At 52.9% G+C, this 15,593-nt stretch overlaps 1 protein-coding gene across 2 annotated transcripts in view; it reads right to left on the reverse strand.

Moving 5' to 3' along the window:
- Window positions 2,600-15,593, reverse strand: part of DGAT2 (diacylglycerol O-acyltransferase 2) — a 32,858-nt gene continuing 19,864 nt past the window's right edge. Inside the window, exons 3-8 of one of the 2 annotated variants that reach the window (XM_018058853.1) lie at window positions 14,411-14,518; window positions 13,969-14,039; window positions 7,617-7,821; window positions 6,876-7,050; window positions 5,870-6,072; window positions 2,600-3,962 (exon numbers count right to left, since the gene is read on the reverse strand). In XM_018058853.1, the coding sequence (XP_017914342.1) occupies window positions 3,808-3,962; window positions 5,870-6,072; window positions 6,876-7,050; window positions 7,617-7,821; window positions 13,969-14,039; window positions 14,411-14,518 (917 nt within the window). In that variant the 3' untranslated portion in view covers window positions 2,600-3,807. 2 annotated transcript variants of the gene reach the window in all.

Raw genomic sequence — 15,593 nt, forward strand, 5'->3', positions numbered from 1 at the left:
GGAGTGCTGCAGTCCATGGAGTCGCAAAGAGTCGGACACGACTGAGCAACTGAACAACAACTGAGACGACAGCCCCACTCCCGCCGTCCATAGGCAGTGGGTCTTCTGGAAAAGGAGATTGCAGCTCGTTCTCTTAAGGTAACAACTCCCAGCCCAAGCCAATGTTCATAACATTTACCTAGAGTACCCCACACACAGCTTAGAGTGAGGCTAGCCTCTGCTCTGCACAGGTGACTGCTAGACAGACACCGTTGCTATTTGCAGGGGACTGATTATAGGATCTGCCACCCCTATTCCAATCCCTCCCCCAAATGAATAACATTTGAGGATACTCAAATCCCTCGTAAAAAATAGAGTAGTACAGTTGGCCCTACATATCTGCAGATGCAGGATCCATGGAAATGGAGGGCTGACCATATGTTGCCCCAGGTGATGCTTGTATTCTTAAGTAGAGATGGTGAGTTTCTTGATGTAGAGTAGGTATTTAATCTTCACAAAATTAATGCTGAGAATACTGGGCTGTGTTTATAGGGGTAGCTTAGCTTAGTCTGACGGAGCCTAGAAAATCCCATGGGCGGAGGAGACTGGTAGGCTGCAGTCCATGGGGTTGCGAAGAGTCGGACATGACTGAGTGACTTCACTTTCCCTTTCACTTTCATGCATTGGAGAAGGAAATGGCAACCCACTCCATGGTTCTTGCCTGGAGACTCCCAGGGACGGGGGAGCCTGGTGGGCTGCTGTCTATGGGGTCACACAGAGTCGGACACGACTGAAGCGACTTAGCAGTAGCAGCAGCAGCAGCTTAGTCTGAAGCCAAATGCTGAGGGTCATGGCTAGGCTCAGGCTGGGGCTGGTATGGGAGATGCATCAGAAAACAGGCCTTTTCCCGATCCTAAAGGCAATGTCTGTTCTCTAACCCAGGCTCAGTGTCCTGAGGCCTAAGACCTGCCTGGAGCCACAGAATCCAGTCTCTGTTGGCCCCTCCAGGGCACCTCCTCTCTGCCCTGCCTGCCTCCCCATGGAAACACTCCAGAGAAGCCAGCTCCCTGCTCTTCCATGAGAAGCCCCTTGCAGACCTCTCTACCGTCACCTCTAGGTGGTTCAGATCAGGAGCCTCTCTGGTCTGCACTTTGCTACTTTGCCCTTCCTGGCAAATTTCCAGTCACCCATTAAGTCCCAGCTCAGGCTGGGGCCCCAGCTCACCAAGGACCACCAGGGTTGGACTAGGGGCCTCTCTGTCACAGCTCTGACCACTCTGAGTATCCTCAGCTGTTTCCAGCGTTTGTTTGTTTCTGCTCCCAAGCTCATAGCTTCTGGCAGAGAGAAATGGTCCCTGAGGTAAATGGTTGGGACAGGCATTGCATGCGTGCATGCTAAGTCACTTCAGTCTTGTCAGACTCTGTGTGACCCTATGGACCCTAAACTGCAGGCTCCTCTGTGTCTGGGGTTCTCCAGGCAAGAATACTGGAGTGGGCTGCCAGTCCCTCCTCCCGGGGATCTTCCAGTCCCAGGGATCGAACCCACGTCTCCTGCATTGACAGGCAGGTTATTAGTGCCATCCGGGAAGCCCCAGGACAGGCGTTAGGCAGTGGAAAATGAGAAGTTCCCTTAGCTCAAATGGGAAAGATCCCAAAGTATTCGGTACTCATTGAACTGAATGGAATTAGAACAGAGATCCAGCATCTTGTGAGATCCAGGTGTGCATGAAATCACTAGATGCCAGCAGGCCAGGCCTTAGTCGTGGTATAACTAAGGCCAGAAGCAAGAAGCATGGTTGAGTGATCCATATGGACGTTTCTAGCTCAGCTATTCCAAGACCTTACTGCAGGAGAGTAGCCTTTCCCAGGGGAGGTAGGCAGCTGTGAAGGGGGCTCCAGTGAGCCCTGCCCCCTGGTGTTCACTGTGTGTTGTGTAATCCTCACGAGTACGAGTGGGACGTAGTGACTTCCATCTAAAGAAGAATATGGCAAAAGTGATAGGTTGTCACTGCTGAGATTAGATTATAGAAGACTATGGTTTCTATGATGCTGAAGATGAAACTCCAATACTTTGGCCACCTGATGCGAAGAACCGACTCATTGGAAAAGACCCTGATGCTGGGAAAGATTGAAGGTGGGAGGAGAAGGGGATGACAGAGGATGAGACGGTTGGATGGCATCGCCGACACGATGGACATGTGTTTGAGTAAGCTCCGGGAGTTGGTGATGGACAGGGAAGCCTGGTGTGCTGCAGTCCATGGGGTTGCAAAGAGTCAGATACAACTGAGGGACTGGACTGAACTGAACTGAACTGATGTTTCTGTTTGCACTCTGGTTCTTCTTGCTTACTCTCTCTGATGCAGCCAGCTGCCATGCTGTGAGCTACTCTACCAAAAGGCCCATGTGGCAAGGAACTGGGAGTGGCCTCCAGTCAAAGCCAGTGAGAAGTGAATCCCACCAGCCGTCAAAAGAATGACCTTGGAAGTGGATCCTCCCCAGGTTGAGCCTTGGGATGACTGCAGGCCAGCTGATACCTTGACTGCAGCCTTGTATGAGACCCTGAAGCAGACCCAGCTAGGCTGTACCTTGACTACTGACTCTTAAAAACTGTAGACAGTGTTGTTTGAAGCCACCAAGTTTTGGAGTAATTTATTACACAGCAATTGATAACTAATATACCACAAAGGGCCATGTGGGCTGAAAGCAGGAGAGGGCCCAGCAGGCAGCCCAGCTGGGGCAGTGGTCTCCCCAAGCATCAGCAGCAAGATGCTGATGTGGCCCCAACGATAACTCATAGAGGACACTTGTTTTCATTTATTCATTTAGGAATATACAAAAGTCTGACATGGTATAATGATCTCATCAAGAGAAAACAGAGTATACAGAGGACTAGTTTTCCTCCCTGGGCCCCCCTCTCAGAAAAGGCACAAATATATGAGGTTTGGGTTCGGGGAACTTCTGTTCTGGTACCAGTCTACTGCTCAGGTCCCTCTGTAAACAGGAAAGGGGACCCCTTCTTCGCATCCACTACTGAGGATGTGGGTTAAGCAAAGCGAGGCCACTGGGAAGTTTGTGATTTAGGCCAAGGTAGGATCTGTGCTGGGTCCATGTCATCAGCCCCCTGAGGAAAACCAGTCACTCCAACCAGAACGTGATGGGGCTTGATAACCTACAAGATGGTTCATCTGGACAGCTCCATTCTCCAGCACAGGAACATTGCCACCCTGATGCTCTCTTTGGAGGCCAGTCCAGGCTCAGATTTCAGAGCCATGGGGGGTGGCAGAAAGGAGAATCAGGCTTGAATATTCCAGATGCTTATCCCTGCGCTCTTCAACATGGGAACACCTGTTTCCTCTGAGTCGTCCCTTGGCAAGAGGGTTTAGTCCTGCAGTCAAGCTTTGGGTAGCTGGGCATAGAGATGTTTGTATTAGAGGAGGCTTCTGCCCCTCATCCCTTAGGGCCAAAGGGCAAATAATCTAACTGGCCCAAGTCACTAATGACTGTCCTTCTTCCCCAGTTAACCAGGACTGAATTTTCTCTGTAATTTGGGGAAGGAGAGAAGAGGGGTTGTGAAACCATAAAGGCCCAGATGTGGCAGCCCCCACCTGGAATAGGACAAACTGGAAGTGAGAGAGCTTGAAATATTCCCTTTCTCCTTCTTAAAAAAGACCTAACATTGTAATGGTTTAACAAAATTATTATAATTTCTTTTAAATAACCCACAGACACCCATGACGCTTCCAAATTTACAGAACAAAAAGCACTTGAGAACTTGGTAGAAAACGATTTGCAGCTGGTTCCTCCCAGAAGCTGGCCCCTGCAGACAGGCTCAGTTCACCTCCAGGACCTCGGTCTCCGGGAGGCCGAACTTGGTCTTATGCTGGTCGAAGAGCTTCACCAGGGCTTCCATGTACATGGCATGGTACAGATCGATGTCCTGCTGGGTCGGGTGCTCCAGCTTGGGGATGGTAATGGGCTCACCCACTGCAGGGAGGGGGCAGAGGCCTCTGGTTAGTCAGTGCCATTTGGCCCACCCTCCCTGGGCATTCACCACGATGCTCTTGGCGATGACCTTGTGCTACGAGCCAGCCACAGGCCAGAACTGTGCTGGAAGTGCTCCATTTCAGGTTGTCCCTTTCACAGGTAAGAAGACTGGGGCCCAGGGCGATGGGAAGGGACCTGCCCAAGGCCACCTAGCCACTAAGCAGCAGGCGGGATCAGGTCCAGCTGCACTCCCTCCTCGCAGTACTTAGTTGGGAGCTCCCGTGAGAGGTGTGGGATCCAGGAATGCCTTTGCTTTTGCCTGCTCTGGGCACGTCATTGCCTCTCTGAGCCTTAGTTCCCTCACTGATCACAGGGGGACCCTTCCTTATAGGGCTTTGCTGAGGATTCTGTGCAATAGTGCGATATGCTATGAGAATTGTGCTAAGGGCAGAAGGAGAAGGGGACCACTTTCACAAATCCATGCATGATTTTTTTTTTTTTTTTTTTTTTTGTCATCCTCCTGCTTCCTCTCCGTACCCAGCTCATCCTGAAGTCCTATCAACGCTATTTCTGAAATTTCTTCCAAGTTCATGCACTTCTCTTCCGTCTCTGCTGCTACTCCCTCTGTCCAAGCCAACGGCTACTACAAGACTCCGGACTGGTCTTGTGTATTCCATTTTTGTCCCTTCTAACTCCTTTTTCTAGAGCTTCCTTGGTGGCTCAGCTGGTAAAGAATCTGCCTGTCAATGCAGGAGACGCAAGAGACGTGGGTTTGATCCCTGGGTCGGGAAGATTCCCTGGAGAAGGAAATGGCAACCCACTCTAGTATTCTTGCCTGGAAAATTCCATGGATAGCTGGTTGGCTATAGCCCTTGGGGTCACAGAGACGGACAAGACTGAGCAGACAGGCCTTTTATAACTCCTTTTCCATTCAGGAGTCCCAAGGATCACGTTAAAATGCAAATCTGAATCGCCCTTCCCCCAAACCCTCAAGCAATTCTCCATTCTTAAGGTGAAGAGCAAACTCCTTCACCCTGGGCACCAAACCCTATCCTTCTCCAGCCACCCTGTGCAAGGAAATGTTCCTGCTGTCTCACAGACATCAGACCTGGTGTGGTGTATAACAAGAGTCAGGGTGAGTCTGGGTCATGGGATTTAAAATGCAGGAAGTGGATCTCTTTGGAAAAAGTACAAAGCAAAACTTCTGGCCCTGATAACAACTCTAAGTATTTATGTGAGCTTTGGCCCCTGAAGTCCATGGCTTGTGGCCTCCATGCTCTTGTGTGAGTTCTGGACTGTGAACCATTAACAGATACACACACACTCCTACAATAGATAATTCCTTGGAATCCTCTAAATTGTCTCATATAAAAGCAACACAACATGGCTGGGGGTGAAGTGCAGCGTTTTTTGCTCCACTTCTCATAGACTTCTGCTCCAATCATATTGATTTCTTTCTGTTCCTCAAAAATCTATGCAATCCTGCTGTGAGAACTTCCTTTAGGCTATTGTTTCTGACAAAAAAGCCTCTTCCTCTTCTTTTTCTCAGGATAATTCCTATTTGGCCAAGAGTGTAAGAGTCACTCTTCCCTGAGATCCACTAGGACCCTCCAGAGCACATCCTTCTCACACCCCCCGCCGTCGGTCTTTACTGTAAGGGGGTCTTCCCTGATAGACTCATGATCTGCAAACACAGAACTGCTGAGTCCTGCTTTCTCATCCAGACAGCTTAGTTCATGGTAATGGAACTATCCCCCATCTCCCACCCACACCCATCACTGCTATCAGCACCCAAACAGCTCCATGTCGTCGTGGTTTAGAGCACGGACATCAGTGCCAGGGGCCTGGATTTGACTCCTAACTCTGCCACTAAACTAGCTGTGGCACCCGAGTTTAGGGGAGCTTACCGACAGTGGTGATGGGCTTGGAGTAGGGCACCAGCCCCCAGGTGTCGGAGGAGAAGAGGCCTCGACCGTGGAAGATGCATGGGGCAAAGCCAATGTACTTCTGGAACTTCTTCTGCACCCATCGGCCCCAGGAGCCCTCCTCAAAGATCACCTGCTTATACACCTCATTCTCCCCAAAGGAGTAGATGGGAACCAGGTCGGCTCTGGAGGAGAGAGGCCGGGGTCTGTCTTGGCCCAATCACTGGCTTCAGTCCCCCCTGGCAGCCCCAGAGGCCCCAGACACCAGCCAAATTGCCCTCCCTTAGGGCTGTACAAGAGTCACCTGGGGGACCCCAAACCACATGTCCCCTCAGGGACAAATGAGGACAGGCCCCCTGCCCCTGTTGGCAGGTAGGGATCATGTCCGGGTTTTACAACATGGCCCTGACCAGGCCCTTTAGCCTCACTTGGTTTTCTCAAATGGAAAAAGGGGATGGCATTCCTGCAGGACTTTGCAGGAGAATCCAACGGGGCGGTAGAAGTAAATGTGCTCTAATGAAGTGTGCTGAACAGGTGGCTACAAAATGTGCCCCTGGTTTTCTAGAAAAGGTCACAGAAACCCAAGCTGCCCTGCTCCTCTCTGCCTGTCCTCAGGGTTACTGCTCCAAGAAGCCTTCCTTGATATTTCCAGCCACACGCTATTCTCCTTCCTGGCCTTCTGCATCTCCTAGCTGTGTGACAGGCTTTGGCATAGGGCACACAGTCCTGCCTCTGGGCCTGGCAGGCCTCTCACCCCACCTTCCGGGGCCCAGGAGACTCAGGCTGCATTTTTGTCCACCCAGCCACCCTTGGGCTGAACCTCTGGTCTCCAACATCCCCTTCCACCACGGATGGTTAACTCCCTTCTCTGCCTTCCTAGAGTCTGGGTCCTGCCTCCAGGAGGCAAGGAGCTGCTGCCCTGGGCTGAGCAGAGCTGTGGCGGGGTGTGGGCATGCGTGTGCACACACGTGTGCTGAGACGCACTCACCCATGGCGCAGGGCCAGTTTCACAAAGCCCTTGCGATTGCGCAGGGTGACTGCATTCTTGCCGGGCATGGAGCTCAGGGACTCAGCCGCGCCCCCCACCACGATGATGATGGCATTGCCGCTCCCATTCTTTGAAAGCAAGTAGTCTATGGTGTCCCGGTTCACTGGGCAGATGCCTGGGGAGTGGAGGGGGGACACACAGTCAGGGATGGACTTCCTACCTTCTGCACATGGTCAAATATAAACAGAGCCCTGGATTTGGTTCCCAGACCTAGCCCAGCCACTTAGAAGAACAGCCCCACATAAGTCATTCTATTTTCTGAGCCTCAGCTTACTTATCTGTAAAATGGGGATGACACAGGGTTGTTTAGGGATTGCATTCATTTGACAAACATTCCCTGAGGTCCTAACTCTGCTGAGTGGTGCCAGGTGCCAAGGAATCCCAATAAGTCGGGCCGGTGGGGATCAAGGTGGACAGAATATGAGAGTCATGGACAATGATTAGATTGTGTGAAGGGCAACACAGGGCCTGGGGATGCCCAGAAAAAGGGGTCAGAGAAGGTTTCCTAGGGATGACGTTATGCTAGTTGAATCCAGATCATATGAACAGTTCTCTCACCCAGCCCTGAGACACCGGGCCGTGGCTGGCCACATCTCACAGGACCAGACACTAGAGCACAGTGGGTTGGCTTCCTGCCCAATGGAGAGGCTCAGACAGGGGTACTCAGAGGTGGATTCTCACCTCCAGACATCAGGTACTCGCGCAGCACTGGCATCCGGAAGTTGCCGGCCAGCGTGGCTAGGTAGGGCCTTATGCCAGGGAACTTCTTGCTCACTTCTGTGGCCTCTGTGCTGAAGTTGCAGAAGGCACCCAGGCCCATGATGCCATGGGGATGGTACCCAAAGATGTAGTTCCTGCTGGTCAGTAAGTTGTGTGTCTTCACCAGCTGCAGGGAAGACCTTGGGTCAGAGCAAGCTGGCCAGGAAGGGGTACCGGGGAACACCCAGAGGTGAGGGAAGCACTGGGCATGCCCTGCTCCCCAGAGTCTGGGTCTGAAGGGCTGGAGTGACTCCCCCTAGACCTCAGACTCTCATCACGGGGGCCTCAGTGCTGGAGACTTGAAAGTCACCATTGGACTTCGAGTCCCTGGGAAGGGAGTAAGACACTTCCTCATTCCCTGTTTCTCCAGCCAAACACACCAAGTCCTCTTAATTGCACTCTGCCAGCCTCCTTCATTCCCTCCCTCTGGGCCCAGCCCCCTCACCACAGCCAGAGTGACGGCTCTAAAAGCCCAGCGAAATCTCCCTCCCTCTCAGATAAAGAGGGATGTCCAGCTCCCAGCGGGGTAAAGTCCAAGTCCCTAACTTTGGCCGGAGAAGGGACAGAGCGTCTGGCCTGAACAGAAACTTCCTCCCAGGCAGCCAGACTCAGGTCAGGCTCCGATGCAGGAAGGACAAGGACAAGTCACAGCCCTGGTGCCAGCCACACTGGGGGTGGGGAGGTCAGCTGTGCAGCTGGGGTGGCTGACCTGCGGTGCTATCCACAGAGCTGTCCTGGGATGGTCTCGAGGGTGATTGGCTTCCTTGGGGCCCACCCCTCGCCCTGGGGCTGGCGGCCTGGACACTGGGGTGGGCGGTGCAAAGTTGCCCTAATCCCTAAGAGGCGCCCACCCAGCACTACAGGGAGCACCAAGGGGGTGGAAGGTGCTAAGAGGGATGGAGAGGATGGGCATTCTGTTCAGAAAACATTACTTTTTTCCCAACTAGAAAAATAATGAATAATCAGAGAATTTTAAAAATACAGGAAAGTCAGAAGAAAGTCAAAAGCACCTGTCATACTTCCCTCCAGATAAACCACTCTGACGTGTTGAGTTTTTTTCTACTCAAATACACATGTTCTTTTTTAAAAATCTCCAAACTGAGGTCATATGGTTGATATAACTTTTATGTAACTACCTCCCAAGCATATCAAAGCTTTTTTATTTTTTTCTTATCAGAATCCCTCAGTAACATGTCTTCTCACAGCTATGCTACATGAATAGGATTGTTATCAAACCTACCCAGATAAAAAGCTTCGAAAAGCTTCTAAAATTTCCCTCAGAAATAATGCTTCCATAGATACCTTATTTTTGTCTTCATGTCTGCATTCTTAAGACAAACTTCTAGAAAGACAGCTCGCGGGTCAGAGGGTAGGACCACTTTGGTCTGGTGGGCTGCCCTGCCTCTGGAGACAGGGTGCTGAGGACATCCCTACCAGCAGTGCCTCAAGGCTCCCCCTGCCCTGCGCTGGGCCAGCGGGAAGCAGAGTGCCCAGCTACCAGCAGAAGAGCAAGCGCTGGGGCTTCCATGACTCTGGATTTGGAAACTGCCTGGCCGAGGGAAGGACGTCGTGCTCAGCTTGAGGGGGTGGGGTGCTGGTGACTGGTCTCCAGGAAACTGAAATCTGAATCTGCAGGCGATGGAGGCCAGAAGGGGATGGGAGTGAAGGCAGCCGGCATACCTCCCAGCTCTGTAACTACCAGGACATGTCAGCGTGAGCCAGATCCCCTGTGCTGTGTACCCGGATGCTCGGGACATTTGTACTCTTTCTTCCTTCTTTGCCTTTGTTGAGCAGATTAAAACTCCTCAAAACCCCAAGTGATCTCCAGCTGCCCACCATATAAAAGGGGAGCAGTAGCAGCTGCTTCCACGGCTAGTGGGGATGCAGCTTGACATGAGCTCCGCGAGGCGGTGATTTTGGGGTTTTGCCCCTGAGAGCAGCTGCGCCCACCACTTTAGCTTTCGGGAAAGCCAGAATGAAAAAGCACCTTGTGCCAGTCTCCACAGAGGAGGAAGGCATGGAGGTGAGAGTGGAGGCGGCCAGTACTGGAATGGAAACCTGCTCCTGAGCTGAGGTGAGGGCCAGGCCCAGGAAACTACTGGACAGCGTGGGCTGGAAGAGCCCTGATCTGGGCCATTCCTTCGATTATGAGGTAGACTGAGGCCCAGAGAAAAGAGTTGCTGCTTCCCGGGGAGGTCGCAGCAGATTCTTCCCTACCTCTAGTCCTGGCCACCCAGCTGTGCTTTCCCTGGTCCTGAGATACAGATGGGCCACTTGGCGGAAGCTTGGCTGGTCCCTTAAATCATTTCCTCCCTGCACCTGAAGCCTCTGTCTGGTTAAGTGACGTGTCCTGTGGCAGAGTGCAGGTTCTTTGTCTCCAGTGCAGCAATTGGAAAAGTGCAGGCATCTGATATGGCTTTGATCTGACTTTGTGCCACACTCCTCCCCTGGGTGGACAGTGTCCACTCAGGGGGGAGGAGGAAGGGCAGTGCTGATGAAGGCTCTGTTGACGCACCTGATCTCATGTTCCCTGACTGTTTCCAATGGCAAAGTCTCAGCCCCAGGCGCTGGCCAGGCCTGGCCTGCCGGCCGACACAAGCCTGCAAGTCCAAAACAAGCCCAACACAAGGCTGCCTGTCTCCCTGGCAGCCACGGTGGTCAGATAGCTTTGTCCCAGCCTGGCACCTTATAGAGGAGGAAACTCAGAACCAGAGAGCAGAGACTCGCCTAAGCTCACATAGTGGGGCACCGGGGGCAAAGGAACGAAGGAATGAGAACACAGGCCCTGAGGCAGACACTGCCTTGGTTTCTATACCAGCCTCACACCTTGGGACAGTTCCTCTTCTCTGGGCCTCTGTAGGTCCATCTGTGAAATCAGGCAGATGGACAGATAAGTGACTGTAAGCTCAGAGAGTCTTTTCTAGTCTTTTCTCCAAAGACCCTGCCCATCGCCACTGGGAGAGGTGACCCGGGCACTGCCCACTCCTCTGCCAGGTAGCTGGTGGTCCTGGTGGCTGGTAGTGAACACATAAGGCCCACCTCTGCTGGGAGAAAGGATGCTCTCTGGGCCAGCAGAGCAGCTCTGGTGGCAAAGACCTTCACCGAAAAGGGAGTGGGGAGGTATAGGTGGGTGGGCACAGTCAGAGATCATTCCCCAACCAGTGGCAAGAGGCCAGGAAAAGGGTGTGGTACAGAAGGGTCATACACGACTCCCTCAATCCTGACATCAGTTCACAAAGGCCAAACTTCCCTGCACAGAAGAGGAGCCAGAGGTCCCGAGGGTCAGGGACTCTGCCAAGACCACCACCAGGGAAGGGCAGAACCCAGGATGAGGCATGAGGCCTCAGGCTCAGCCTGGCTTTGGTTCTGGCAGGACCTAGGGCCCCTCCCAGGGCCAGCTCACCTGGGGCATGTGGATGCAACCCCCAGCTGACTTCTTGGAACAGAGGTGAGACAAGGGACATGGGTTTTGTTTTTGCTCTTCAGGGAGGGTAGAGATCAGTGGGAAAGGGTACTCGTCTGTCCCAGCTCTGACCAACAGTCATCAGGTCATCCTGTTCCGGATGGAGGGAGCTATCAGCCTTGAAGAGGTTTCCTGGGGGGGCAGGCTACTCTGGGGCCCCCAAGGAAAAAGCCCCAGCAGAGAGAAAGAGTCCATAATCCCTCACAACAAACCATAATTTACCACTTTTCTAGCATGTGAACAGCTCCATGTCACAGAGAAGGAAAATGAGGCTTAGTGGGCTTGAGAAGCATGCTCATGCTCATAGTCCCATGTGCAGAAAGTGACAAAGTCCAGCAGGATCCATTAGAAGGGCAAGGGCAGGGACCAGGCACACTCTTCTGCATCCCCATGCCCAGCAGAGCCCAGCAGTGCACAGGGGCTAGAGTGCACTAACAGAGGCCAGCGAACAGAGGACCTCAGCGAACAGGGCAGGACCTCAACCCAGATCTCCAACAGCACAGCAGAGGGAGGGAGCCCCGTGCGGTGAGGCTCAACCCAGTGGGGCACACCTGGACTGCATCTCTCCCAGAGCAAGAGGCAGTAGGAATTCAGTGGGGAAGAGCGTGGGGCCCACATTCTAATACTAGCCCTGGCACGGAGTCACTGTGCAACTTGGACCAGTCCTTGTCCCTCTTTGGGACTTAGTTTCCTCACCTTCAAAATGAGAGGGTTGGGTCCTATGAGGCAAAATCCTCCTGGCAACAACAGCCTTGGTTTCCTTGCAGCCAGAGAGACGGGGTCAAGAAAAGGGAAGAGCAGGGACTCTGACTCCAAAGGTCTTGGGGAAACTGGGCCCAGGCTGGGATGGGCAGAGGGAGCCAGCCCGGGGTGCAACCCCTACAATACTGAGTACAGCAGAAAAATGCAAGGTTACCTGGCCACCTCCCCCAGGTCAGCAGGCCAGGATGTCTCAATCGCTGACTCACACAGCAAATACACACCACCCTGTATCATGCACAGTCCCACATTCACACATGCTTTCTCCACTCTTCAGACCCCACTGATTTCTGCCGGGTTACTGCAGCACCTGGGGTGTGCCAGGGTTGGGGTGCCGGGTGAGCTGCCTAGACAGGTCTTTCCCTTGCAGGGAAAGCCTTCAGGATTCTGCCAGAGTTCTCCACCATCCAGCAGCATCACCCACGTGCACCAGGGCCTGGATGCCCCGGCCCTACCAACCTGGCTTGCAGACCACCGGCAGGGGGCCTGACAGAATGGCACTGAAAGCCAGACCAAGCCACTTTCTATCTTGTCAGGACCTTGAGTTTGGTCCCAGAGGAGACAGATGCTCAAAAGACCAGTGTGGGAGACCCGAGGCAGCCAGTGGCTCAGGAGGAAGGAAACCCAGAGATCAACTTGGTCTAAACTGGCTGTCTGCAGGGAGACAGCACCTCAGCTTCACCCAGGGTCAGACTGGGCTGCTTTTCCTGCCTCTGTCCTCCAAGCCTGAGGGAAGCTTGAGGATTTGTCCAAGCGTATCTCCCAGAGCTCTGCTGCACAGGGGGGCAGTGTGCTGTGGTGGGGAGTGTCCAGACTTGAAGCAAGACAACAGCTGCAGTCTTGGCTCAGTTCCCTGTTAGCCTCATTCAGCTGTGCTCCTCTCTGGCCTTCAGTTTCCTCTTCTGGAAAAATGGGATAAAATGAATACCCGCCATACAGGGTGCAGCGAGGGTTAAAGGAGACTCCTTGGGGGAAGGCACTGGCCCTGAGAAGGCTCCCGGCGAATAGAAATCCGCCCTTCCCCTCCACCTTCTCCCCATCCTCCCCATCCCAGGCTTCTTGCTCAAGCTCAGGCGCCTGTGTTCTCATGATTTTCCCTGCCTCTTCAGTGCTGCTTCTCTTCAGGATGGGGTTCAAGGAGCAGCACCTTCAGAAGCCTTTCCCAAGCACTTCAGCAGTGAGGCTCTCACTCTTCACTCACTGCACACCAAATTTTCTGGCCCCTTATTCCCATGACCAGGACCCCTGGTGACCCACCCACGACTGGCTGAGAGAGGTGAAATTTCTGTAAGAGCTTCAGAAGGAAAGAAAGCTCCTCACACCTATTGCTAATCTTGATTCAGACCAGATAAACTTGGACTACCTTAGTACTGCTCTTGATAAATCACTTCCTTTTTTATATTTTTTGGCTCCATCATGCAGTTTGCAGGATCTCAGTTCCTCGACCAGGGAATAAACTGGGGCATAACAGTGAAAGTGCTGAGTCCTAACCACTGGACCACCAGGGAATTCCCAGTCACTTCCATTTTAAGTTATGACTTTAATATTCACTGAAAGCAGACAAGCAATGGCCATAGTATCTACTATTATTCCTGCTTCTTTCATCACCCAGGATCTCAGTATCTGAAACAGCTTTTAGATCCAAATGCTAGAAGAAGTCTTGTTTACCCAAGGAACAAAGAACCTTCTTTCTTTCTGAAAATGAGGATCAATAACTAGCATGGTTCCCTTTTTGCCTTGGCTACCGGGAAGCTCAGAGGTGACCATGAAGTTCAGTCACTGAAACTCTGTTGACAGTTATGGATGAATTACTAGTATGTTTTCCTCCAAGTCTTGATTTTTCTTTTTTCCTGGTACAGAATTATACATATGTATCCTAAACTGCCTCACATCCTGCATAAAGCAGGGTAGAAGATCGACAGATGCTCATAGTGGGAGATGTCACATAGTTCAACCCTGCACACATGATCGCTGTGGATGGCTAAGTTAAGGCTTGACTTCAGATTTCCCATCCATTCCTACCCTCCCAAGATAACACCTGCAAGTTTTTACCTGAATGGGAAAGTAGTCTCGAAAGTAGCGCCACACAGCCCAGTTTCGGACCCACTGTGACCTCCTGCCACCTTCCAGGGAACAAAACACAGTGTTGAGAAGGAGTAGGAGTGGGGGAGGGTGACATTCGGGCAGAGCCAGTGTGAACCCCTGAGCTGGGTGACCAGCACCCTAGGCAGCATCCTCCCCCTCCAAGCCCCTTTCCATGTTCATTCCCTCACATTATGGACACCTGGCACTGAGTGTGAGCTCCGGTGAGAAGCACGATGGCAACCTTAGAGACTCCCCTGCCTTCAGTACCATGCCCAGGCTTAGCCCGACACTATTCACATAGTAGGTGCTAACGAAAGAAGGGGCAGTACCCATGACGAGGAACTTCAGCTTGTGCAGGAGGGAGTGTCCCGAGGGCGGGGGAGTCAGGCAGGGCGACCTGCGCGCCTACCTTTCTTGGGTGTGTTCCAGTCAAACACCAGCCAGGTGAAGTAGAGCACGGCGATGAGCCAGCAATCGGTACAGAATGTGTACATGAGGATGGCGCTGCAGGCCACTCCTGGGGAAAGGCAGATGGTCCCGGGTCAGGCCTGTGCTCCCGACACGGGCTTTCGTACCCTCTGGACCCAGGTCACTGGGTGACTGAGTGTCCACTGTGGCCCTAAGCTAGGCACACATGGGGCCCTAGGCAGAGTGCCATGGGGAGGGTGGGATGGGGAGGGGGGGAAGATGTTCCTGAGAGCAGCAGGCTCACGGGACACGAGCCTCATCTTCTGGATTCTCATGGGCTGTCCCAGCATCAAGAGGCATGTGGGCTCCATGCTGTCTGGGCAGCAGCACCACAGGTGATGGACGTTAACTTAGAGCCTTACAGCTGTCCTTTCTGCCCCTCCTTGTGTGTTCTCCCCACCTGAGTGCCCGTCAGAATGGCTGTGGACGAGGGGAGGAACCTGCCAAGTGCCGCTGTATCTCAGGACTTGGGCTGAATCACTGTCTTGAGTGTGAGGCAGGGTGACTTTTACCCCATTTTAGAGATGAGAACACTGAAGCTCTAGGGGGGAGGGAACTAGTCCAAGGTCACCTGCCAGGATAGAGGCAGAGCCGGGATTCAAACTCAAGTCTGATAAGTCCAAAATCTGTACCAGGCTTTAGGAATTTACCTCAAGCTAGAAGGCCCAGACTGCCACTGGAGGGACCCAACAGAGTGGGATTCCCGCTCCAGGAGGCGGGCTGGCCCCCTTCCCACATAACTGAGCACCAGGCAGTCCCCAACCAAAGCCCAGAGCCCATCAGCCTCTCTCTCAAAACCCCCAGCAGCACACTTGAAGACCACTGGGGCCAGCTTCCAGGGGTCCCTTTATTCTGGGCCTGCTGGCCATAAGACTGAATAACCTGGCACAGAAAGCCCTCTTCAGGGCTTTCATCTTTCCGATTTTTACCAAGGCATCAAAGCAAAGCTTAGACCTCAACTCCAGCATCATGCCATCCTCCTGCACGAATCTCTCACCCCTAAATTCTCTACATCTTTGCCCCCTGTCACTTAGCAGAGGGCCAGGGGCATCTGGCACTCATGCTTGGGAGAAGGATGGCCTCTGGCCAGCATCCCCTGCACTGCTGGGAGGTAAGCCGACCCT

The sequence above is a fragment of the Capra hircus genome, chromosome 15, assembly GCF_001704415.2.
Source record: "Capra hircus breed San Clemente chromosome 15, ASM170441v1, whole genome shotgun sequence".
NCBI lineage: Eukaryota > Metazoa > Chordata > Mammalia > Artiodactyla > Bovidae > Capra > Capra hircus.